The following is a 26,841-nucleotide window of genomic DNA, read 5'->3' as shown; positions in this document are numbered from 1 at the left end:
AACTTAAAATGGAGAGAGAACTATACCATTTTTGGGCATGGCCAATGTAGGAAATTTGTTTTGCTGAATAGTCTTCTGATATCTTACTTCTCACTCGCTTTAATTCATTGACAAATTTCAAGGAAATTTGTTCCTTGAACAAAGACTCTCCATTTCTAGGAACTTTGTTCAAGGAACAAATTGAAAGGACACTTATAAAGCATCATGTATGTAGACACGGGGCAGCTAAGTTGTGCAGTGGGTAGCTCTCCAGGCCTGAATCAGGAAGATCGGAATTCATATCCAACCTCAGGCACTAGCAATGTGACCTCAAGAATAATACAGATACATATAAAATTGTGGCAGCATTCTATAATGGATAAAGCACTGAATTTAGAATCAGGATTCCTTACTCCGATACTTAGTAGTTTAGTGACCCTAGGCAAGTCAATTGCCTGCTACTGTACTTGCCCATAAAGTCTGAAGCCCCTGTATATTATGTTTTTACAGCATGTGCCAAAAGACTGGAGAATCTAAATTTCAATGTCTGTGTGTAGTATGGTGTCAATTAAATTAGAATTTCCTACAGCAGGTAATGGACACTTATTAAAGCTTTGACTAATTTAAGAGAATCCAAATCATTTTGGCAATTTTACCTGTCTATAAAGATATCAAAATATATTGTAAGACCAAACTTTTTTTTAAAGGTAGTTTATTCTTCTGAAGATGTGTATTAAAATGTTTTAATTCACATTTTTGCTGTCTTACTCATACAATGCAACAGTACAGACCCAACATAACAAAAGCAGAATGCAGCAGTTAACTGGTTTATTGTCACTGGTGTTTTAAATAAATAAATATTAATTTACATATCTAAAAATAACAGAAAACAAATTAATCAATTACTCCTGCACTTTACTAGAACAAAGGAAGAAGGGAATAGGCTAAAGTCAGTGCTTTACTACTCAACAAATATCTTAACATTACAAAGTGGCTAGCTTAACCACTGCTCCAGAGAACCTCAAACAAAACCAAAAAAGAGGAAAAACTTAATATAAATAAAAAATGCAAGGTCAAATAAAAGACTGAAAATAACAGTATATAAGTCACAAGTTACCAATCACACAATGTTTTAGGTTTCCTATCAAGCATATTCGTCTTTCCCACCCTGTCTTAGAAAGAATGATTTCAGTGTCTGAGAAAAAGTAAAATCAGTCAGCTTTTCAACTAGATTTTAAATACAATTGATGTGCTTTTAGATTTTGCAGTCTTTCTGAACAGTTATGGGAACAGAAGATATAGGGGTCATAAGCCCTAAGGGCAAGTACCATAGCAAGTTTGTCAGTTTCTTTAAAATACAAAGCAAAACAAATCATACTCTTGGTACTTGTGTCTCAGAATGGTTTACAGAGCTTGAGCTGGAGTAAGAAAAAGGGCGTTAAACTGCCCCCCTCTCCGTCCTCCTTAAAGTTTCTGCTTAGTTTTCTTAAACTCTATTACGCCACATTCTTATCTCCTCAGATTTGCCAGAAAGGTTTATGTCTAAATAAAGTGCTGATTCTCTCTTCTCTGTTAACAGTGTTGGGTATGGAAACTTTACCCCTTTCACTGCTCATTTGGGACAAACAAAAGTTATGCATTCAGATCTATTGTAATCTGTTGAAATGATACAGGTTTAAGTCATTCTATTTAGTGCAATATTAAAATTTCATACTACATATCAAAATAAAAAATTTACTTATATTACAACTGTAAAGTATTTCCAAAAAAAAGAAATATGTTTTCACTTTTGACATGCTAGTAGTTTCTATGTTTACATGGCAAAGAGGACTTGGCTTGTGAGTCACAGTATTTTATAATACCAAGTAAGCTATGGTATTTCAAAATACAACTACTATACATTTCTATGACAGACTGTAAAGCAATAAAAAATAAACCACTTTGACTATAAAAATTCTAAAAATGTTAGTAAATTTACTGCTAATATCTACAGAAAACAAACACCTTAGATAATAAAATAAAAGCTGGTGGTACTCTTATTATCAGATAATCTTTTTTAAAAAAATCAATCCAACAACTTAAAAAAACCAATTTTAAATGACTATAGTCCTATTTAATTAAAGGTCATGGCAAAGGGAAGTGTGAGCGCCTTAAAAGTTTTCAAGTAATTACACTCACTGGGAATTAGAGATGTATCAGGACAGTGAAAGATGAGAGGAATTTGGATATATACTCATTTTGCACAAATGTTCTCTTTCTGAGAAATTATAAGTTGATTTTTTTTTTTTTAGAAGGATAAGGAGTATATAAAAGCATTTTTTTCAATGTACAAAGAGAGTGCATCTTGAATAGTTTTGTGAAATGAAAACATCCCTTGTTATACAATCACTCTCTTAAGATCAGGCTATGCCATTTTGAATTTTGTTAATCAGATTTTCTTGTGTATTTTCACCTCTATATACAATTATACTGCTTGATAATATGTTCAGAGACTTAGGCATATTTTGTTGAAATAAAACAGGAATACTTTTTGTAGATCATTTTCTCTCCTTAATACACAATGACATCCTGAAATAACTTTTTAAATAACAAATTTTGTTTAAAATCTTCATTTGAGTGACACTGGAAATGACACTGGAAAATGGTATGTATAAGGAAAGAGAATGAATGGATTAACTAGTTAAGATATAGGACTATTTCAAAATCTACCAGATGACTGTTTAATAAACAGTTCTTAAGTTATTTTATGCAGTGGTCTGAGTTTCAATTACGATTGTTTGAGAGAAAATTATAAATGTAAGATTGCCAAATGAGAAAAACATTCAACTAACTAGTTCCTTTGCTCTCCACCCTTTGCACTATAAACTCCAGGAAAAGGATGCTTCAATCATGAAATGTGCTAGTGGCCCAGGACAGAATTTTAATTATGGAACAGGTCATAAGCCAAATTTCATTATACTCATAACATGATTAATAAACCAGAAAATAAAACAAAAGAAAAAACCAAACCTGTGAAATTCTACCACCACCATGATAAAAATCCTTCACCAAATTTTCCAGTGCTAGAACGGGGGATCTTTACAGATAAGGTTAGGATGAATAAAAAGGGCACATGTAGTTCACACTCCCTCAAAGCCAGTACAAGTTGGAAATATAAGTAGGTCCCAGAAAGGGTTTAAACAGACACTCATGCTCAATTACTAAAAGAAGCTAAAGTGTTTGGGTTGTCCAAGGTACATTCCTAATACTCTGAGGCTGATGTCAAAGAGAAACAAGCATCCCTCTTCTAAAAATTGTCAAGACTTTGTCATGACACAAAAGGCTGGATGGAAAAAGGAAAGGCTGACCTGCTGGAAATCACCAAAGTGTGCTCCTTCTTGGACAACCCTGGGACCATAGTAAAATATGGCAATACAAAGGCTGGATGACACAATACAGTATAAAACATGGTTTCCAGATATACCAGTTACTCCAAAGTCATTTGCAAGTGCTTTTAATTTTTTTGCAAGTGCTTTTAATTTTTTTCTAAGTTTTCTGGAAGGGTATAACTGGAGAACAAAAATATTTAGATAAGCTTTGGTTACCCATTCAAGCAAGAGCTATGAGTTTCCTTAAGCAGTTACTGGGCTGGATTTCATTTCAATTGGACAAATTTCAATTCAATGGAAGCAGCTACCATAGTATTAAACAAACTGATGTGCATTGCACAAATAGACACATACCAGGCAAATAAATAAGTAAAAAAAATATATGTATACATATTTCTCATTTCAAACGAATCATAAGATGTAAACATTCATTTTTAAGGGGAAAAAAAATCAAGAACATTTATTTTAAAATATCTAAGAATATTAAAAATCCCTACTTACCACACTCCTGTATTTTTTCTTAAAACTTGCTATTGCATGTAGCATGTCAACTGTTCTTGTTGGACAGTACTTGTTTAACAAACTTCACTTGCATATTTTAAAATCTAACTTAAAATTTCAATGACTCTTCAAATTACCATCTAGAAGAAAGTGAAGTGACAAGCAGAGATTCTGATGTGTTTTCAATGGGTTTAACAGTGCTCACACAAAGTATTCAATTAAAATTGTTGATTTTCTCCTAATTTATTTTGTTTTGGCTATGACAATGTTTCAGTAATTCTCAAACCAAGCTTTTAAGTTATCAGAGTTGGTTAACCAACTAAAACATGGTCATTGGCTTACTGTTTGAAAAGGTTCCAATAATAAAATTTAAAGGCGCCATCCTTCTTAAATGGCAATCTTTTTTTAGTTTCTTAGAATTACTATTTGTGGATGAACCTTCAGCCTGGGAATACAGGAATCTTCAGCTAACATAGAGTGTAGCCAAGTAGATGGACATTTTAATCAGTGCTTAGAAGTTCCTTAAAATTTTACGCAGTCCTAGCTTAAATCAGTGCATTTCCATAAAAGTAATAGGTAAGTTTTTAAATGTTCCAATGCTATCAATTAAAAATGATAAAGGAGAAGAATTCTGGTTTTTTAGATCACACCTTGATGCACCTAAAATGTGCACACCAGACACATGCTACAAGAAAAAATAGAACAAAACTGTATAGACTTAAAAGAGTGACTCTCACTGAAAAACATACAACAATGAAAATAAAAATACATTTCTGCAAACGGTATAACTTCCTATAACTTTTAGTTGAAGAGCATACAATGGAAGTATTTTGCTGAAATTAAGGATTGAGTTTTTGCAAGTAATTAAAAGCTTAGCTTTCTTCAGTCTTTTTTCTTTTCTTTTGCTTTTTTCTGCTTTCTTTGTTCTCTCTCTCTCACACACACATACATACATACATACATACACACACACACACACACACACACACCCACCCCATTCTAAAGAAACTGAAGAATGGATTAAGATCTTGCTGGCTGGCCTTGTGTAGACAATTACAGGTCCTCATCGGTAGCTTCAGTCTCTCGGGTGTGTTCCTGATCTGATGTGCTGGAGGCATCGTCATCGGTTTGCTCTCCAGCATAATACAACATCTTTGCACGTGTCTTATGTGTTATGGTAACAGTGCAGGGACCTTGGGCCCAAGGTTCTCCATCTACCTGCATTGGCATCTTTGAACTCTTCAAAATCAACTAGATCAAGGCGGGGGACAGAAATAGAAAAGAATAAGTAATCATTTGCAGTTCACAGAAGCTTTCACTAATCAATGCTTGCCCAACTATAGTGAATTGTTCCATCAATAAAATCTGTTTAAAAGGAAGCTAGTTAACTGCTTTTCATAGAGGGAATTTATGAGTTAGGTAAGGATTGAATTACAGCAGTTCTTAACCTTTTTTGTGTCACAGCCATGGATTCCTTCTCAAAACAGTATTTGTTGCTTAGCATTCATAACTGAAGTTTGTGAACTAAACTTCATAAGTTCACAACTTGTTATGAAGTAACATATCCTTGTTAGAGGTTAGTGAAATTAAAGGCCATATTTCCCCATCCTTGAATCATATGGGGGCCCAAATGGGTCCATAAGTGGTTCTCTAATGAAACTCATTCCAGTGCTTCTCTAATATTTCTAGACCAAAAGACAACCCACTTTTGGCATCTAAATGGCTCCAGTGAGTCTTCCCAGAATCTGGGTTGTGGTGACACTGGCTTTGCTGAACTTTCAGTACATGACATTCCATGTCTTATTTCTGTTGTTGGGGGATGAGGGAGCTTATTCTACACTCCCTAGAAAGCTCTCCCTTCCTATCTCTGCCTCTTAGATCCAACCCTCCCCCCCCCCCCCCCCCCCACTCCCCAGTCATTGAATCTTGTCTTTTCTATTTCCCCATGTCTCTTGTCTTTGGCTTCTCTCTCTTCACAAAGCTCCATTCTACTTCAGGCCCTACCAGACTCTTGCTTGAAGGCCTGCACCAGCCACTCATGGTTTCTCTTCTTTCTCCAGTTCATCTTTCACTTGGCTGCCAAAGCACAGTCTGGACCCATAACTCCACTATTCAACTGCTTTCTTTTAGCTCTATGACCAAGCATAAAGCCCTCTGTTGGGCATGGAAAACCCTTCTCAACCTGCCCTTAACCCAGCCTCCTCCCAACCTTATTGGACATTTCTTTCTCATGAATGTTATAATCCAGCCAAACTGCACCTCTTTAGTGTCTCCCCCATGATTGATATCCCATTTCTTTGTCTCCAACTCTTTTGTTGCTCCCCCCCTCCCCCTTTTTTTGCCTGGTATACATTTACTTCTTGCCTCTCTCTCTTAAAATGGTAGCTTTTTTAAAAAAGCATTTAGAAACATGATGCCTTTCATCAGTTACTGGTTCTCCCACCTGTCCCCACCTCACTCCCAAATCACCCTTTCTTCTTTTTGTACTTGTTCACATATATAACTGTTATCTTTTTCAACAGAATGTAAACTTTATGGGATAAGGCTCCGTTTCCTTCTAGTTTCTGTATTTCCACAGTCTATGACGGTACTCAGCACATAGTAGGCCCTCTAGCTCACTGCAAGGTCCAATTACAGAGATACCTCCTAGGAGAGGCCTAGAAGCTTTTTTGGATTCCTCCCATTTTCAGTAACTATCCTCCTCCTAATTTCCTTTTTTTTTTTTTTTTTGGATATCTATTTTGTATATATTCTATATTTTATTTATTCGTTTTTTTCACAATCCTTCCCTCCCTCCACATGTTATGCTGGTTTGCTAATTAGAGTATAAGCCCTTCAAGGGCAGGGGCTATATCTCTGCTCCTATTTTAGCGGGGAGTGCAGGGTCACATGCTCAGTCAACATTAAGTAGCCACAGTCACTTAGTTAGAATCACAACTTTTGTTTTCAAGCCCACAATTATTTTCCTCTCTTGGAGGCCTAAGCCTGCCACCTCCTTTCAGGAGAGAAGCAACCGTGGTTTCTGAAGACCAAGATAAGGGAAAATGGGCAGCACTTGCAGGGGGTTGGCAGCAAGCTCACTCCTGGGGAGTAAGCTATAGCATTTGGCTAAAACTTCATGAAGACCAGCAACAAGGGAATCTATAACAAAGAAATCACTGACACACTTTAGAGTGACCTTGAGCTAACAGTTAAGAAATAAACAGGGAGATAATTAGATAAGCTTATTCTATTATACTCACCCGAACTGTATGTGCCTGTCCTATTCGGACAGGATTAGCCAATTTCACTTGAATCTGAGCACAGTGGAAAGATCCATACACTCCAACTACTTCCAATAACCCATCATCATGCCTAAAATTGGAAAAGCACACAGCGATTATATAAGACTACAAAATAAAGTCCACTTTGCCAATTATGGTTTAAGGAAATGCCTGATTTTAATAGGTTGGCAACATACAAAATTTTATCAACCCACCACTGCTATTAATCTACCTCTAGTCATAAACGAGATAGACAAAATGGAAAAAGAACTCTATAAGGGAAAATCTTTTTTCAACTTAAGGTGGTCACAGGGAGACCCCTTTAAAAGCCATCAACAAGGTAACATGGAGGATGAGCTTACATACCTGGCGAGAGGATAAGTCTCATCTCCCATTCCTTCCCACAGTCTGCAGCCACCTCCCCAGTATCCAATATTGAGAACTATGATTCCTTCCAAATTAGGCAGGTCTACTCGCTCACCATCCAACTCTAGCTTTAAAGAGATACAACAAGTAGTGAGTAATTAAGAAATAAGAGGTCCCCAGATGTACCTGCTTAAGACTCATATTTAAAAAAACAAAACAAAACAAAATCCAAAATCTTTGTCCATGGTTATATGGTATGATTACTGTTTATTATGATCACAGAGAGAAGATGGGACAGAGGACTGTTCTTGGAGCCAGGGTGACCTGAGTTCAGCTTCCATTTCTGATATATATTGGCTAAGACTATGGGCAAATCAGAACCTCTAAGTGCTCAAGGCAATTCTCTTAGTCTGTAAGTTACAGAGAAAATGCCAACCTGAACTGGTAGAATTTTCTTACTGGGAGTTCCTGATACTAATGAAATCACAGGTGCAATTCCAATTCCAATCTCTGTCTATAAAGAAACCCATGGGTATTTTCATCAGTATTACATTCAATCTATAATTACTTTGGGAAGTACAGACATTCAGGAGAGGGAGAGATTATATTTACTATCTGTCCTATCTATGTGCAAAGCACATCTTTCCAATTGGTCAGTAGTTACAATTAACACTTGGAATATCAAAACTAGTCTAAAGATATCTCTTGATTAAAATTACTCAAGGTGAATGCATGTTTAACGACTACACTACTTGTTGGGTATGCTACAGTAGGGATTACTTTCCTTCCAACTCTCAAATTCTGTTAATATATTTTCTTTGCTTATTTTGGATCTAATTTCAAAAGTTGTAAGAGCTTATTAAGCACCTATTACATACTCTATGAGGCATACCCCTGTCTACAATACTAAACACATGCAATAATTAGAAACAATCTAAGTACATGTAACATTAACAAGGTGCCAAACTGTGTGATCTGAGCTACAAAGAACCATCAATGTTCAGAAAAAAGGAAGATAAATGACAACTAAAAAAAATCTCATTAGAGAATAGATTCAGTTATGCTGTGGTAATTACTAACAACTTTTACAGACAATAAACTTTGTTTACATTTTTTTTTTACTTCATAAAAAGTAAAAATACCCACATCTGTAATCTGGTCCCTTGAAATCTAGATATACTGGATATATCTTTCAATTGTGGACAGGACTTTAAGAAAAAAAAAAATAGAAATGTAAGAACTGGAAGGAATGTGAATGCTTTACCTCAACTTTTTTATTGAGATCTTTACATTCTTGCACCAAACAATCTTTGGTTCCATAGAATAAATAAACAGCCTATGAAAAAATGAAAGACAATATAACATTAAATACATGAGAAGAACTTTAAATATTAAAACACTACACTAACCTTGCCTCCTAAATGTATGATGAAAGGGAGGACATGCTAAATGAAAGATTTTCTGTGTTATACCCTGAGACTTCTGTGTAATTCCAGTTTATTGCTGCCTCCCATTTCCCTAAGGGAAAAAAATATCCCTCAAATTAACTCAAGACTTTTCTTTTTTAAAAAGAAGAGATTCTGTATGAAGAATTTAATTAAGGTCTTCAATGTATGCTTAGAATGAAGTGATAGAAAGATGAAATAAATTTTATGTATTGTTATGTTTTATTCTATTATGTTACTGGTAGTTTAGAAGTGCTATAAAACTTTGAAATGGCAGATTAAATAACCACTCTTTTAGTAAAACAACGATTTAACTTTTCCTGGTTGTTTTCATGACTTCACTTTTATAGTCATTAGGAGTACAGATCATTTCATTCCTTGCATTTGTATCCCAAGTTTCTGGAACACAGTAAGTACTTAGTAAATGTTTGCAGACTAAATGACTATATTTTGACTCATAATTTTTTAATTGGTTTTCTATTCCAAAAGACTCATCTAAATTTATGAATAAAGCTATATTTTAAATGAACTATCAAATCATTTCTCTCTAGAAAATTTGTCATTGGTTTTCAAGGTAAAAAGCTGAAGTATCCAAGAAAGTAAAATAATTCAAAATCTTGCAAATATGCAAACACCTTTTAAATAAAAATTGTCTAAAGGAAAGGCTTAAACCTGTGGTACTTGAATATAATAGAATATTACTGTGTTGTAAGAAACAATGAATATAAAGAAAAGGGAGAACATATGGAGACTTATATGAACTATAATGCAAAATGAAACAATTCGAACCAAGAAAACAAGAAACACAAAGGCTACAGTGATGAAAATAGAACTACAACAAAACCATTAAAATGAAATGCTCTAAAATTATAATGGCCAAAGTTGGCCCCAAAGAAGGGCTATGAACAAGCACCTCCCTCCCTTTCTTGGCAGAGCTGGGACATGGCACATAATATCAGGCTGGACAGAAATGATAGTTAAGTTTTACTTAATTGCTGTTTTTCCCTCCTTTGTTTACATGGATAGCTCTAAGTGGGAGAAGAGGGCAGAATATATTGGGAAACAAAGGGGAGGTAAAAATAAGATACCAAAAGATTTTCTGTTTTTAAAAAAGAAGATTTTAGAAATGTGAAACAAGACAAAGAAAAATTATTTTGCATTTATTTTATATCTCCTATTGATCAGTTTTTGAAACTCAAATTGAAAATTTCCAAAGGAATTGATTCTATAAGGTAATTGAATACTACTGGCTAACGACCACAATGAACAAGCTGTCTCTAATTTTGCTGTGAATTTTTTGTCACTTCAACAAAAATGGTGGGTTTTTTTCATTAGTAAAGTAAACGTTACTTCACCAAAAAGTTCTTTTGGATAAAATTTATTCTTGATTTTGGTTGGCATCTAGTCAGAACAAATTAAGAACAAAATATGATAACTTTTCATTTTAAATAATTGGATGGTTGTTATAAATTATACTAGACTTGATGGAAATTTTCCCCTTTATTTATACACTCAATTTGACAATTTTAAATGATCACACACATTGCAGAATATGTACAAATGTTTTTATAAGTCAACTCAGTACTTCAAAGGATGCCAAAAAGAATGGAACTGTTTATTTTTACTGTACCTTCAGCAATAAGCAGGAAATGTTATTTTATCCAACACACCTTATTAATAATTCTGCTAGAAAACAGGGATGGCGTCTTCTCACGGTGAACATGAAAATTTAGAGCCATGAGAGCATCAGGTCCAACAGAAAAGTAGTTGTTCATTGTGAACACCTGCCAAAAAAAAAATGAGGAATAGTAACATACTGTTCTTCAGCCCAAGATTCTGTCACACATTCAAGTATGTGAGGTTTTCTTCTTCATGCCTGTTGAAAATAGTAATACTTGAAATATTTGACTTTTGTTCGAGATTTATGTATAGTGAATCATAGAATTTTAAAAGCCAGGGGGAACCTTTGGCATTGTCTAGTCTATTTCCCTCCCTTTAAGAGCAGGAACCTAAGAACCAGCAAAGAAAAATGTTATGTCCAGACCACAATGACACTAAACAGAGGCTTCCCAGTGGCAGTTCAAAATCCAACGATCACCTAATATACATCTCTAAAGAACCAAAATCATACCTTTGGCGTTCTTAAATGATAATATCCTCTCTTCATTATCTGGATCTTCCACCTAAAAATGAGAGAAAGAGATGGTAATGAGGCTTTTCACCCACAACTATCCAGAAGACTAGAGGGTGAAGTCTCCTCTATTTCCCACCAATTCTAAACGTTCTCTTCTCTTCCCCCAGCCCCTACACCCACGTCATCTTCCTCTGCATGAGGGAGAGCCATTTTCAGATATGAAGACGTACAAATGACATTACATGACCCTGGCTGGCCTTCACTGCTATTTGACAAGCCTTCTCCACCAAACTTCCCAATGCTCTCACACATTCTGTTGTTATACTTTCCCCATATGCCTCTGTTTCTTTTTCCACCATGACGATTTCTGTAATTCTCCTCGTTTCCCTTCCATTTCTCAAAGTTCTGGCTCAGCACTCACTTCTCCCTTCTTCCTGCTGTTCCCAAGAAGAGGGACCCCAAATGGTCATAATGAAGGCTCCACTCAGCCCTATCCTTTCTGCTCTCTTCTGGGTAAAACAGACACCCCTTTGCTTGATTTTTAAAGGAAAGTGAGCTCACTCTCTGTTTCAAGCCTTGGCTCGTACTCCCTTCACAAGTTCTATGGTCCAGTCACCCTGGTCTTTTCCCCACATTTTTTTTTGTGGTTTTTTTTACCTTGGTGGTTCTGTGAATGTTCTTCAGAGCCACTGGGACCTCAAGGTTATTTTGTCCAATTAACCAGACTGAGAATCTCTTCTATATTATTGATAAGTGGTCATGCAGTCTCTGCAAGACGACCTCCAAAGATGGGAAACCAACTATATCTCAAGACACTTCATTACACTATTGCATGGCTTGAATTTAAGATGGTATTTTTCCTTACTTCAAACTTAAATGACTCTAATCTATTGCTCCTAGTTCTCTCTGAAGCCAAGAAAAACAAATCTGATCACCCTTTTCCATAATAGCTCTTAAATTACTCAAACTATCACATCCATCTTCTAAGGTCCTCTTCTTTGGTTCCTTCAAATATTATTTCCATAGAATGGATTCCAATCCCATTTTCAGAATATATTCCATTCCCTCTTATAGAAATCCTACTAATCTTTTGAAAGTCCAATTCAAAGGACACTCTCTCTGAACCCTAAGCAATGAACAACTCCCTTTCATGGACTTCACATAGCACCAAATTCGAAAAGTCTCTACTGCACTAAAAAGATAACATTTATATTTTATTTATCTGTGCTTCTGTCTTTTCTTGCTTACTAGATTGTAAGCTCGATGGTGAGCCTGTGTCCTATGTCTTATCTAAATTTTCCATGTCTCAAGAAAATAGTATAGGTTTTCAATAAACATCTCAACATTTTATTATCTCTTAATATGCAAAACAATTCTGTGACACAAAATTGGCAGCATTTCTATTCATATTTTTGAAATAAAGTATTTTGAATGCAAACTTTTTCTTAACCATTCATTCTTATCTCTCTGGCATTCCTTTTAAACATACTCAAATCTTAACAGGTAAATGTACCAGGTATGCTGCTGCTCATTCTGAAACTGGTTTATTTATTATGGCTACAATTCTTCAGATTTGAATGTAGAACTATTCCCAAAGCTTAGGAATTTTACATGTTCTTTGTTACTTACCGATCTAGTTCAATTCCATCTGCTTCCATTACATTTCTTAAGACCTGTGCCACTGGAATTTCACCAGCATATCCTGCACCCCAGCCCAATGTATTGGCCAGATCATTGCCTGTCCCGAGAGGCAAGATTGCAACTTGTGGAATATACTGTTCTTGCCCCTAGAATTTGGATTGGACAGAGTTTAGGTATTCTTATTAGATTATTTCTATGGTCACCACATTTAATAGAATTCAAAGTCCAAAATGATAAGATTAATAATATGTTATATTACTTTGCTAAAGCACATACTAAGGAGAAAACACAGGGAAAAAACTTAAAAAACTTAATTTAATTTTTTATAGTTAACAATGACTTCAGAGATTTACCTATGCCTTTTAAAACTAAAGCTATTCTTCTATTCTACATCAATAGAACTGTAAATTCCCTTTTCCTTTAATAAATTTTATTTATTTAGGATGATCCATATTCTGATAGGAACCCAGTATATCAACTTCTACATCTATGCTACTAAAGTTGCCCTTGGTGGGGGAAAGGGGGAGTCCCATTATAGTAGGATATGAGGTCAAATAGTCTCAGTATCTCAAAAAATAGTTAAATACCTTGATCTTCATTTCATCAATTGCATCCAGGACCCAGCCTATGGTGCCATCCCCACCACACACAAGGACTCGAGCACAATTATCAGGAAGAAGAATGCAAAGCTGCAAGGCCTTGGCAGGGGGGACTTTAGTCAAATCAAAAACCTTGAGAGAAAGGAATACCAAAAAGATGATTCCATGAATCAATAATCTTTCAAATCTGAAGATGACTCACTAATAGTGATTTATGTTCATATGTCCAGATGTAGCTGAAAAGAAAGTCTTTGTGACATGAACTATAATGGCTATTGTAACTGCCACTAGTGATATAAAATACACCTGCTGCACAAATCTTGCTCATAAAACTGTCTTATGCCAGTATAATTTTTCCTCTTCTAAAATATTTCATTTTAGAGATATGACTTATAATTCAGGGTGTAGGAAATCTTTAGACTACAATTCATATAGTTTTTAGAAACCTGAATCATGAATGGAAAATTAATTGGGCCAAAACTAAGAGCAATGAAACACAACGAATTGCTTTTGGGAAACTGAACAGGGATTCTAATGATACACAGCTTCTCCATGAAAAAAAGACTCACCTTTTAAATGTCAACATTCTTCCAGTGTTACAATGCAGTTGAGTCATAAAATACTGTAGTCTGGGAAGAATGAAAGTTTTGAGGCCTCTAAAGGACCTGAAAGATGTATGGTAGTCATCAGCAGACCGACTGACATTGGTAGACATTGGTAACGTGGAAACACATTGGCAGGGGGAACTGTCATCATCGTGCAGAAAAACCGGTACAGAGGATTTTAACAGAAAGATCTAAGTCCTGAAAAGGAGGTGGGGTGGCCATAGAGTATGAGCAAGGGATAATCAATGGCAATTATCTTGGGAACTCTACCAGCACCACCTTATGACCAAGGATAGAGAGCAGAATGCCAAGGCCCTCTGAGAGGCTACATGGGAGGTATGGATATCTCATTTGCTCTGTTGAAAAGAGCTTCCTCCCTGAGGAAAGAGCATTTCCACTGACATAAGTTGAGTTCAAAGACCAACTTTGTGACTTTGTGTTTTCAATGTCTTCATTCAAAAAGCTATGTTTCTGAGTGATGCTCTGTGGTTTTTCAAAACCAATGATAGGAGTATGTAAATACAAATTGACTCAGTACTCTAAAATTAATGGCATAGTTCCTTTACATTCACTGTTCATCTCTACAATGAAATGACTAAGATTTAGAAATGGTAACAGTGTATTTGAAAACAAGAATTTAACAATTAAGATTTTTCCCACAGTTACCTGAACTGGGTTTAGTAGCATCTTAAATTCTCCCAGTAGGCCTTCTCCCATGTTATTTCCACTACGAGTATTGGCTAGGATGATTATTGGGCTCCAGTGAGTTCCAAAGGGCAAGGCTAACTATAGAAAGAAAAATACACAAAGAAACGGGTATAAGAACTTAATTTTCTATTCTCTTCTATCATAAAACCCATGTTTTAAAAATGATCATTGCTACAGTGTTCTGAGAGACAGATGTAGGATTCTCAGTACCAATATCACAGCATATCAGCATAGATTTTAGAAGGAGAAAAGGCCTGAAGTGATTTACTCCAGTCTCCCAGATAATGAAAAAAAAAAAAAAAAAATCACATCTAAATTAGCCCTACTAAATGGTTTCCAGAACCTTGGAATATTCTGGAGACATGTAGCTCGTGAATGAATGAAAAAAGGATTTATTTAGCATGGCATTGTGTTTCAATACTAGATAACATGAATTGTTAAATTCTTCTGTATTGTGACTCCAAAGCTCCTTCTGTCTAACTTTTAACCACTATCCTAGTTCTGTCCCTAGGAACTTCAGGGAATACAATTCCTTTTTCATACAACAGTGCTTCAAACAAGAAAGACTGCTATATTATTTTTCTCATTAGCCTTATTGTTACTCCCTTGGTTTTCTCATATTCCACTATGGACATCCCAGTTCAATTGTTCCTCATAACATGGTTTCCAGACCAATCACCTTCTGGGTCATTTCTTCCCCTGGATGGATGGATATCAGTGCTTCTCTTAAAATGTACCAACTAGAACCGAACACAATATACTAGAAGTTGAAAGGCTGCTACAAAGAACTGAGGTTCTTAAGCTTTTATGTGTCATGACTGCTATACTAACAAACAATTTTGGTAGTCAGGTGAAGTGCACAGATCCCTTCTCAGAATATTGTTTTTTAAATACATAAAATAAAACACAGGGAGATTACCTAAGAAATTAATCATATTGAAAATTGCCAAAATGTGGGAGGAAAAAAGTTCATGGACTGTAGGTTAAGAATCTCTGATACAAATACAATAAGATACGCTTATTTTTTGTGATTTAATCATTTTTCCTCTTTCTATTTCTCTTCTTCAAAGATGTATCTATTATGACTCTAAGTAACAGTTTTGCTCAGTAATTCTTACCTTTGAGTTGTCCCATTTCTAGGGCATTTCTAGTTATCTCAAGGAGTGTTGCAAAATAAATATATTTTTATAAACATACATACATTTTGTAGTATTTGTAGTTGCTAAGAGGGCAAGCCTTAGAATTGAGATGATAAGCGTTCAAATTCTGCCCCTGATGTTATTGGTTACTTAAGCACCTAGGAAATTCTTTAAGATGCTAAATTGTTCTGTGATTGTATCTTTCTAATGGATGTAATAAAACTTAAAATATTAAAAAGATTGGTTATTTTGGTCCTCAGGCTGAGACTGAAAAGTGGCCAGGCACTTACAGTATTAAAGTCTGATGCTGAACATTTATCCTAATACTGAACTCATAGTAGGACATTTTAAAGTGCTATTTCACCAGAACTTTAAGTACCTTTCCATAATCAATATTTTTGTTCTTATGCATCTCACTGATGTCATTCAGATAACCTGGGGGAATGATGAGACTTTTGAATTCTCCAAAATCACACTTTTCACCCTCTAGGCTTTCCAAACACTCATCATGTACTGTGCGCTGACACCAAATGCACCTGTGGAAGAGAATATATGGGAGAAATTAATGGCAGAGGCTGTAAAAAGTTCAAAAACTTTCATTTAATTTAACAGACAATTAATTTTGCCTCATCAACTATGTCTTCTCTAATTAAAAGCAAAATAAATCTATCACCAAATCAGTATAAATTACCATAAGAACAGCAACTTCTAAACACAGAAATACGTTGAAATTTAGCATATTTCAGCCTTTGTGATACTGAAAGAGCAATCTAGGGAGAGCAAGAAAATAATCAACTTTTGGATATGCAAAGATGGGAAAGAGATGATGAGAAAGTTAAAAACTAACAATAGGACATCTTCAATACATTGCAAAGTAAAATGAGACAGAAATTTACACAAAGATTCTCTCCTAAGTTTGTCCCATCTATTGTGATCTAGGACCCTAAGTTGATAGGATGAAGATCCCAGATAGCCATGATTTCTGCTCACAAAAAAGTCACAAAATGGACTGAACTCTACAAAGAGAGGCCTAAGAATTAGTGGTGATAAAAAGAAGAAAATGAATTTGGCTTCACCCTGAATACAACTCGACTTTTTTTCTGTCAGAATTCCAGAAATATGAGATTAGGAACAGTGGGACCAAGAAGCCATCTTTATTGCTCATAGAAGGGAACTAGCATTTTCTATGACCTGAAAAAAGAAGAAATTTGGGAATAACTTCTAAAACAGTTTTGTGTTTGGATCTGAGTGAAAGCAAGATTCGGGCAACTTCTGGAAAAGATTTAAGCTTTTTCTTGTAAGTTGGAAATACAAAACCATCCTCTATTTTACCTACTATTAAATGATAGAAGTTTTCAGCTTTATGAATGCAAATAAATTGTCAACTCTCAGAATATGATAATAAAATTAATTGAACATGAAAAAGAAGATGCTTGTTTTCAAATATGTAAAACAAGCATTTTCTTTTTCATCTGATATAAATTATCTTCTTTTTAAGTGTCTATTCCTATAAATTCCTTTTAGCAATGCACATGACAACTTGCTTCAATCCAACAAACATCTGAATTGCCTTTTATATGCAAGGGGAGAGGCAGTGTAGCTTTAATGTACTAAAAGGGCATATTATCAGTCACCAAAGCCAGATCTCAAGTGCTGCCTCAGACCCATTCCACCCATTCCTAAGTAGTTACTAATTCAACTTGTAAACAGGCAAATATAAGCAGGATAATTAGGTAATTAGAAATGGCTTCTGTAGGAGGCAGCACATAATTGTGCCTAGAAGGAGAGATTCTGAGCTGCAGGTGAGGATAAGGCCTATAAATAGGTAGATCGCTTAGGGCAAGGCCTAAATAAGCAAGTCAGTCAATTTGGCTGAGTGGTAGAGTAATACCTGGAGTACATATGCAATCAACCTGGAAAGGTACAATGAAGCCAGAAGTGTGACAGAAGGACAGAAGGTAACAGGGAGCCAAAGAAGGTTTTTGGGCAGGAGAGTGCTGTGGTCAGGCTTGTACTTTAGGAAAATTATTCTTGAGGTTCAATTAAAATTTTTAAAAATTTCTGTTAAATTTATAATCATTTACATTTTGTTTTGGATCTTTTCACCATGTATTTAAAATCAGGACCCATTCTCACCTCCTCCCCCGCCATTTATCTGATGAGCTAGAAGGTCAAACTGTATTATATTAGTCTGATAAATTAGTATAAAAGCAGTCACCAATTAAAAGCTCACACAATTAATTAGAGGCAGTGAGGGATAGAGAAAGACTTGAGTGAAATCTGGCCTCAGACACTTACTAGCTGTGTGATCTTAGCCAAGTCACTTAGCATATTTGCTTTGGTTTCCTGAATTGTTAAATGGGATAGCATTGTATTTTCTTGGATAACTTTAAATCAGTAGTACAAAACATGAATAATTCACCATTAATTGAGTTACTTAAAACTATCTCTGTAGACTCTTCTCAGAAGCATACCAAGGAAAAACAAATAGAACTAAAGGACACAAGGTTACAATAGAATCTAACGTCCATGTGCATTTTTAATTGCTGAATCCTAGTGTTGATGTCAGTTGGAAATTGCTTATGACTGTCATTAATTTCCACAAACACATTAATACAAGGAAAAGGAACTTCTGGAAATGTTATTTGTTCTTTTGTCTAAAAATAACTACCACTTTACATCAGACTATTCTTCCTGAAAAACACTAGAAGACAATTTGGTAGTTTTTTTTTAAATTTCAAAAATGAATGTTATTAAATGAAATGTTAAAAACATTTTAATTGTAAACAAACACAAAATAAAAAACCAAATCAAGAAGGCCAATTAAAACCACCTTTTAGGAAACAGAATCTTTTCTATGACTTTAATGGTAGAAAAAATAAGCACTGAAGGAAAAAAAAAAGACACTGAAGTCAAAGGCAAATTGATATTTTTTTTGCTTAAAAGCACTCTCATAATTCCAAATTGCTTTTAGAATCATATAAATAAAATAAAATGTCCTTCTATGAATCAAATAATCCAAAGATTTCACATAAAGAGGAATACAATGAATTTAGAAAAGCATGGAAAAAGATCAGTTGATGCTAGGCAGTAAGCAGAATGAAGAAAACCATCTATGTAATATATTGAGAGATATCTTTGATAGAATACTCAGTTTTGATTATTTTTTCCTCTTTTTCTTTTAGAATGTATATTCTTTGTTTTATGAGATGATTCTTTGGAAAAAGGAATAAGGAGGGATATAAAAGGAAATTGAGATGATTTTATAAAAGCCAAATACATCAATTTAAAAATGCATTTTAAAAACAAACAATAGAACACTGCCAATTGTCTGTGACTGCAGAAATAGTTCATCCTAGATGTCCTATAGGCAATTCAATATGTCCAGAACAAAACTGATTATCCAGTCCTTAGATCTTATCTACCACCAAACTTAAGGGCACCATCTTCCCAGTAACCCAGGTTTTCAGCTTTTACTTGGTCTGCTTTCCCAATCCAAATCAGTTGTGTTGATTCTACTTGTCCACTCACATAGACATCAACCTAGTCCACACCTTCTAGGGGACTATAATGGGATTTTTCTATGAAATACTATGATGAGCTAATTGTACAATAATTCAGAGTCTGATTCTTTTTGTACAGCAAAATAATGTTTTGGTCATGTATAAAAAAAAAAAAAAAGAAAAAAAAGAAATACTATGATGAAATTCCTTTCAAATCTTTTGCCTCTCCAATTCCAAACTCTACTTTACTGCCAAAATACTCCATCTAAAGCACAGGATGATCAACTCTACTTGAAATTCTTTAAGGATTCCCCATTGCTGAGAGGCAATGTAGTCATCTTGGCTAGGCATTTAAGGCCACCTTTCCCCTATCTGGTTCCTAACTTTCTAGCCTTGTTTCATAGCATACTCAGTCATTCATTTGCTGCTTTAGCAAAACAGAATTTCTAGCTGAGTCCCAAAGGTGACATTCCATATTCTGTTCTCTCAATATACCCGTATCATAGAACCCATCCCTGATGCTGAGCGCTCTCTCTTCTCAATGCCATCTCTCAGAATCATTATTTTTTTTCAATGGTCAGCTAAGCTACCACTGTCTGTGGGCTTTCCCTCGATTACTCCTTCCCACTCCTCAGTCTCTTTCAATTTTTCTTCTACTATACTTTCTCTTGTATGGTCCTATTTTTTTCTTAAAGATGGATGCTTCTTGAGGGCACAGATTCTGATTTTTGATTTGTGTCCCAAACACTCAATACAGTATCTTGAAAATGAGCTACACTTAAAAAGCTCAGATAACAAGTTCAATTCACTAGCTTTTAAGAAAAAGAATACAGAACACAGGCCTATAGAATGCTAGGATATAGAACTTTGAACCTCCTTTTTTTCTTTTTAACAGAAACTGAGGCCCAGAGGAGAGTACTGATTTAGCCAAAGCCACACAATTAAGTTATTGTTAGAGCTTGGACTGACTCCCAGTCTTGTGCTTTTCCATAACTCTTTCATTTTGTGACTTTATCAGTTCTCATGGGTTATTTACCATTTCTAGCCATGAGTTCAAATCTGACCTAAGATACTTACGTAGCTTATGTGATTCCCTAGGCAAGTCATTTAACCTCCTCATGTTTGAGTTTTATCAAGTAAAAAATTGGGTTAAAAATAGGAACACCCCCCCTCCCCAACCAGGAGATTGTTAAGATAAAATGAATAAATTTACAAGCACTTTAAAGATAGCTAAGAATATTTTGATGAAAGCTTTATAAGTTACTATGAAGAAAGCTTTTTAGCCAAAAAAAAAACTTATCAGCTCTAACACAGATGACTCTAAGACCTCTTATCTCCATCCCTAGTCTCCTTCTTTAGCCCTAGTCAAATGTCACCAAATGTCTATTGGACCCTTCAAATATCATGTCCTACAGACATATCAAATCTTTCCTCATGAGATCTTTCCTCTCAAATGCATCCCTCTTCCTATGCTGATTACAAATTCAAAACCTTGGTGCAATCCTCAACTCCCCATTCTTACACATCCCACCCATCTCATCAGTTGTCGATCAAGTCTTTTGAATCCCCTCATTACATCACAAATATTGCTGTCCTCCCCATATTACCTCTCCCCTAGACCACTGCAATGGCCAAACATTTTCTGTAGTCATTTTAATAGAGAGAGAGGTGTTAGGAATGTGTAGTCGTTTCTTCCTATTCAAATTCTCCCAGCTGTCAAAGTGACTTTTCTTAAGTTTAAGCCTGATCGTGTCACTTTGTCCCTCCAACTCAAGTGGTTTTCAATTGCTTCTAGGATGAAACAGAAGTCTCCTGTGGTTCCTTGCAGCTGGTTCCCATCCCCTCCCTGTTGTCTGCCTCATTCTACCTCATTCTTCCCCCACTCTACTGAGTTTGTTTCTGTATCTTCACACAGATCTTCCCCTATCCTTGGAGAACTCTCCTTCTTCCTCCTGCCACTGCAAAGTTCCCACTTTCTTCAAGACTCAGCTCAAGCATCACTTTTGTAGCTGCAGCTTCTCCTGATTACTGCTAGTGCTTCTTTCCCTAAACCAAGGAATTCATTCTGAATACCACGTAGGTGGGTAGGAAACTGAGAGACACAGGGTAAAGGGTCACACAGATAGTACATGTCAGAGGTCAGAGTTGAACTTAAGAAGATGTCTTCCTGACTCCAGCCCCAGCACTCCATCCATTGGCCACTTAGCCACTTGGCACACAGCATCTGCTATAAAAGCTTATTGACTGATTAAGCACAAAGGTCGAGATTTAGGGTTGGCAGAAAGTAAACTTCCTTATTTACCTGGATTTAATTGGACATTTGACTTCACAGTAACATTTTAAAAAAGGGCAATGATGAATCACTTAATCACTTAAACAGTTCAGATTACTAGAGCTATTCTTTAAACTAAAATTTGGGGAACTTGCTACAATTAGAAGATACTGCCTTCAGGGTCAGATATAATCAAGCTGAGAACTAATTAGGTCTTTTTCAGTTTCCAAATATGTATTCCTTTTTTTTTTCTAGTTCTGAACCATCTCACTCTTACAGATGATCATAACAAATTATAATACTAAATAAAATTCTTGGCTGAAATAAATCTACCTACCCATTACTAAATGCATGGCCCTTCCAAGTAATGTAACCTTTCTTTAGGAACTATAAAAACACCTAAAGGATAAAAGAAAATCTAACTAGAACCAAACCAGGCTGCTCTCAGTGACCTTTAAGAATAAATTCTTGAAAAAGTAGGGGCAGCTAGGTGGTACAGTGGATAGAGCACTAGTTCTGAAATCAGGAGGACCTGAGTTCAAATGTGACCTCATTAGACACAACACTTCCTGGGCAAGTCATAACCCCAATTGCCTCAGGGAAAAAAAAAAAAAAAGACAGAGAGAGAGAGAGAAATTCCTGAAAAAGGAACTCCTGTTTATCAATGATTATTAAATACAGGTAAGTAAATTACATAAAACAAATATTTTTTTTAGTTAATTTTGATGGAAGAAAAATGTCCTAGAAGTTACTACTAAAGAATCAACTTCTTTGGAAAAGAGGAAAAAAATGCCAATAATTTCAGAATGAATCTTAAATTTACTAGGGACAAATCTATTATGTATTCAAAAATAAATGCCCACAGTGTAAGAGCCTTAGGTTCATCTGTTATGTAGAATCCCAAATTAGCAATTTTATGCTAACCTAATCAGTTGTTGGATTCAAGAAAACCTCTTTTAATTCTGCTCAGAACCAAAGACTGGGAAAGTCACACCACTATATTTGTGACTTTCTTTTTTATTATCTAATCCCAATCATCTGGAATCAAAGTTTGCCTACAAGCAGCTACGAAACCTATTTCAAATCAGTATTAATCTAGCTTTCAATGAGAATAAAAGGATAAAGTATAAATAGACTTCCAAATCCGAAAAGACATAGAGTATACAACTGTCCAAATCTATCTCTTAGAAAGCTAGCACATAAGTCTACAAATCTCCTAGGGCACGAGAGGAGGTTTAAAAAAAATAAAAACAAAAACCAGAAGTGTGACATTTAGAAGTGTCATCTTTTCTAGTAGCATACATTAACTGGCCTTCTTATTGAAAATTATAAAATCAAAAGAGCATTAGGAGTTTAACACAGTGTAACTGTGTCATTAAATCTCACAGCAGAAAGGTAGCTCAGGGACCATCTAATCCAAAATATACCTGAACTTGAATCTCCCTAAACGTCTCAGACAAGTGGTGAATCATCCTTCCAATGGGGGGAGATTGACTGCTTCCACTTTTGGAGACCTCTAATCATTAGGAAGTTATTCTTTACCATAAGTATAAATTTGTTTCTTTATATATCCTACTCAATCTAATAAAAGCTGATATTTAAACAGTGTTTAAGGTTTGCAAAGCACCATACATACTTATCTTTGAATGACAGAAATTCCCCATTCAGGAGAAGGATGCCTGTTCATTCTTTCTCTCCTGCTCAGCATGCCTTGGTTACAGAGAAGGCAAGAGTGAGAGATGCAACAAGAGGGAAGATTCCTAAGGGCAGGGCCTGTCTATAACAGGTTTAACTTTGAATCTTCAGGACTTACCACAGGGCAGTTGTTTAATAACATCTGTTGAAATAATATTTATAGTCTTTTTTTTTTAAAGTAGAGTACTCTTACTCAAAGGAATCAAGGGCCTTGCCCAGTCACATAAGTATCTGAGGCATAATTTGAATCCAGATCCCTCCTGACTAATCCAGCACTCTTTTCTACTACAAAAATGTTTGTTTTTTTTTAAAAATGCTAACAGCAAATTTACTTTTAGATGATAATGGTAAACTACTTTCACTTTTCCTTTCAGATTGTATTCATAAAATCAAACCCCAGCACAGAAGAGCAAGCAATAAAAAATAAGAATGAGAATATAGCTAACTAGCATTAGTGCACAAAACTCACTCCAAAGTCTTTTTACTTAGTCAAAGCCACTCATTATTATTATTATTTTCTGTAAGATTTTTTTCCCCCTGAGGCAACTGGGGTTAAGTGACTTGTCCAGGGTCACAGAGCTAGGAAATGTTAAGTGTCTGAGGCCAGATTTGAACTTGGGGCCTCCTGATTTCTGGGTTGGTGCTCTATCCACTGTGCCACCTAGCTGCCCCAAAGCCACTCATTATTAAAACAATGAAATCTGTTAAGCAGACTAAAAGATCACTTGTCAAAAGAACTTATTTTTGTGTGGTCTCCTTAAGCAAATAAATAGGGCTTTCAATAATATCCATATTGGGGTTCTCAAGAACTTTAAAGGGCTGTCTAAGAATGTCATCTAGAATATGGATATTTTTTCTGATCTATGTGATTTGTAGATTTCTGAATTAAGAGTAAATTACTTTTACTATCCTGAGAAAATATTATTGTTTTCTCCCAACTCCTGCTCTAGGACTGAAGTGGATGTTGGAAGCTTAAGGCACATACTGTACATTCACTGTATGATTCCCTTATTTGTCACTGCAGTCCACTGTCAGTGCTGGTGAGATGAGTCATACTAGTGATGCTAATTAGCCTGCTTCACAAAAGCAGCCAAACCTGGAATATTAGCAGAGATCAAAGCAGGCCTCCAAATCTACATTATGAAATCATCCTAACCTTGTACCTTTCAACTGCAATACCTGTAATCGCAGAGCTTGGGTTGGTTTCCACATTGCAGCTTGCAAATGAGACAGTAACTGCAGAGAGGGACATTGCCACGGATCCAATGGTGTGGCATGCCATTCTGGTCATTCTCATTACTTCTCAGCATGATCTCTTTGCACTGGAACTGGCGATCTGCTTTCTTGAGGCAATCTTCCCCACTGCACAGCCCACAACAGTTACAAAAGGCACCCTGGAGGATGTGCTGGGAGCACACACAGCAGTAGGTCGGTTGGCTGAAAAGGTCTGTGTCCTGCCAGTTGTGTTTGCTCTTGCAGAAAATGTCCTTATGGTAAAGCTGCCTCCGGGATCTCTGGTAGTTACACCACAAGGTGATCAGCACAGGCACCAACACTGAGCAGAGAGTCCACAGGATCAAACTCTTATCAGCAAACATAGTAGTAGGGGGGACAAATGATTGCTTATTCTCTTCCATGTTTTCGGTTTATGCTTATTTAACAAGAAAAAGAAATAAGAAAGATTAATGATAGTTTTTTTTTTCCTTTCCCCTTCTATCCTATATTCTAGGATACATAATATATTTTACATATTTTATATACATAATATAATATATTCTAGAATATATAAACTATATTCTATAGTTTAGGGGAACATGAACTTCAGAATCATGGACTTCAGGGGCCATCTAGTCTACCCTTCATGTTTTATAGCTGAGGAAACTAAGGGGCACTTTGCTTAGGGTCACACAGGTAGTAAGTTGAGATAGAATCTGAAATCAAGTCTTCTAGACTGTAAATTATACCACCAGAAGGACCCATTTGTCATCCCACCTGCAGTGTCCAGAGCTGCAAATATTTATGATTTTCCTCTCTGACTTTTCTGAAAACAGTTTTACTGCTCTCCTGCCGGCAATAGTCAGGACACCCTGTCAAGGAAGTTACAGCAAAACAGCTTACCCCCAAACTACCTTGGGTCAAATTCAGCATCCTTTCCCTCAATCCTGCTTTCCCAATCCCCCCCCCAAAAACTCCACGAAAACCATTTTCATCTCCATACCTCTTGAATACTATCTTGGCAAGTCTTTCTCAAGGTGTCATAAGATTTAGAGCCAGAAGGGATGTTATCAACCAGCCAAGTCCAATCATGTTATGTCTGCTCAGAGGCAAGAGATCATTTCTTAGCTATGGCTTTACTTTCTCCAATAAAGACAAACAACCTCGAAATCCTGAGTTGTCCTCTCAACAAACAGACCGTAGATGAGCAACAGGATGGTCTTGTCAGTCTCCCCTCCTTCCCCCTCATTAGAACTGAAGGGGACCCCAGAGGTCCTTTAGTCTGGGGGTTCCCAACTTTTTTTTTTTTTTAATCCCTATACCACTTGACCTTAATAAACCTTCCTATACTTTCTATTCAATATGAAAGGAATTAAAATTCTAAAGTTTACCAAGCACGTTTACAATAAAGATTTTACGTTCTGCCTGCTTCCTCATCTTTAAAATGAGAGGGTTCTAAAATCTAAGTTTACCATGCATGTAAGAAAAAAATGTTCTCATACCCCCAGTTCAATAATCGGTCTCATTTTCTAAGCCTGCACTATAAGGAGAAGGGGAGCTAAGACTAGAGATGCTTTCTAGTTCTCCACCCAGGATGCATGCTAAGGCGCGCATTTACACCTTGCACAAGCATGTAAGAAAGCGTCCCCATCACCCCGTAAATTAAAAACCAGGCTCCTATCTACATCTGGAAAATGCGAAGGGGGGTGGGAGGGGGTGGATTTAGCGGACCTCCAAGTCCCTCCCAGCTCTAAATCTCCGATCTAGTTCCCAAACGCACCAATTCCTTACAAAAGGAAACAAAGGCGAGAGTGCCCGGGCAAATACACATGGGAAATCAATGATTAAATGCAATAGGGTAATAGAGTTGCTTGTTAACATATTCCCCCCACGCCCCTGACGTGCTTTTTCTCCTGTATCCCAGGCTGGAAACTCCCGATTTAGTCCTTTCCCAAGCCTCTTTTTGCAGGTGGAGAAACTGAGGCCCACGGAGGAAAGGAATTGCCTGTGAGCAGAATCTGAACCCAGGTCCCGAGGTTCCCAAACCCTGCCGCCTCCATTCGCATCAACGATAGCAAGACCGGTTCTTTGGCGGGCTCCCGGGATACGGGGACAAAAAGGAACTAGCCGGGGCTCCCCGAGGGAGGACGGGGGCAGGCCTCAGTTTACCCAGGGGAGCAAGGCAGGGCTTGGGCTGCGACTTCCCGGTTCTAAAGCCTGTTCCGACCACCTCGCGCCTCCCTACCTGTTGGGGACGCAGGCTCGGCCGCTCCCGCCCTCGCTTCCTACCCGGCTCGCTCGCTCCCTCTCGGCCCCGGCGGGGCCCGAGGGGCTCAACAAGCGGAGCCGGAGCCCGGAGGCGGGGGCGGGGCCAAGCGGGCTTCAGGGCGCAGGAGCGGAAGTGGCAT

The 26,841-nt window shown here is 36.4% G+C and overlaps 1 protein-coding gene across 3 annotated transcripts; it reads right to left on the bottom strand.

Annotated features, from left to right (window-relative positions):
* Positions 1-679: 679 nt before the first annotated feature.
* DGKE (diacylglycerol kinase epsilon) lies at positions 680-26,841 on the bottom strand. 3 transcript variants are annotated; one of them, XM_031966443.1, is made up of 14 exons: positions 26,679-26,841; positions 25,437-25,532; positions 25,211-25,305; positions 24,398-24,869; positions 16,128-16,284; positions 14,568-14,687; positions 13,285-13,428; positions 12,686-12,843; positions 11,054-11,105; positions 10,593-10,706; positions 8,742-8,813; positions 7,478-7,605; positions 7,091-7,202; positions 680-5,099 (listed from the first exon to the last, which is right to left on the bottom strand). In XM_031966443.1, the coding sequence occupies exons 4-14, from the start codon at positions 24,853-24,855 to the stop codon at positions 4,902-4,904; spliced, it is 1,713 nt and encodes a 570-aa protein (XP_031822303.1). In that variant the 5' UTR covers positions 24,856-24,869; positions 25,211-25,305; positions 25,437-25,532; positions 26,679-26,841; the 3' UTR covers positions 680-4,901. The 3 variants fall into 3 exon arrangements, with proteins under 3 accessions (XP_031822303.1, XP_023357931.1, XP_012403533.1); XM_023502163.2 differs by lacking the exon at positions 25,211-25,305; XM_012548079.3 differs by lacking the exons at positions 25,211-25,305; positions 25,437-25,532 and having other exon boundaries at positions 26,679-26,840.

This window comes from Sarcophilus harrisii, chromosome 4 (genome assembly GCF_902635505.1).
Source record: "Sarcophilus harrisii chromosome 4, mSarHar1.11, whole genome shotgun sequence".
NCBI classification, from domain to species: domain Eukaryota; kingdom Metazoa; phylum Chordata; class Mammalia; order Dasyuromorphia; family Dasyuridae; genus Sarcophilus; species Sarcophilus harrisii.
The sequence above is the reverse complement of the archived record's forward strand: the minus strand, read 5'-3'. Positions and strand labels throughout refer to the sequence as shown.

What these genes read in the sequence shown, in the direction of transcription:
- DGKE (XM_031966443.1), bottom strand. Translation starts at nt 24,855, where the DNA reads ATGGAAGAGAATAAGCAATCATTTGTCCCCCCTACTACTATGTTTGCT. An exon ending in GATGGAATTGAACTAGATCG is followed by an intron (nt 11,106 to 12,685) that starts GTAAGTAACAAA and finishes TCTCATTTTTAG; the next exon opens with GTGGAAGATCCAGATAATGA. An exon ending in GACAGGCACATACAGTTCGG is followed by an intron (nt 5,100 to 7,090) that starts GTGAGTATAATA and finishes GCCTTGATCTAG; the next exon opens with TTGATTTTGAAGAGTTCAAA.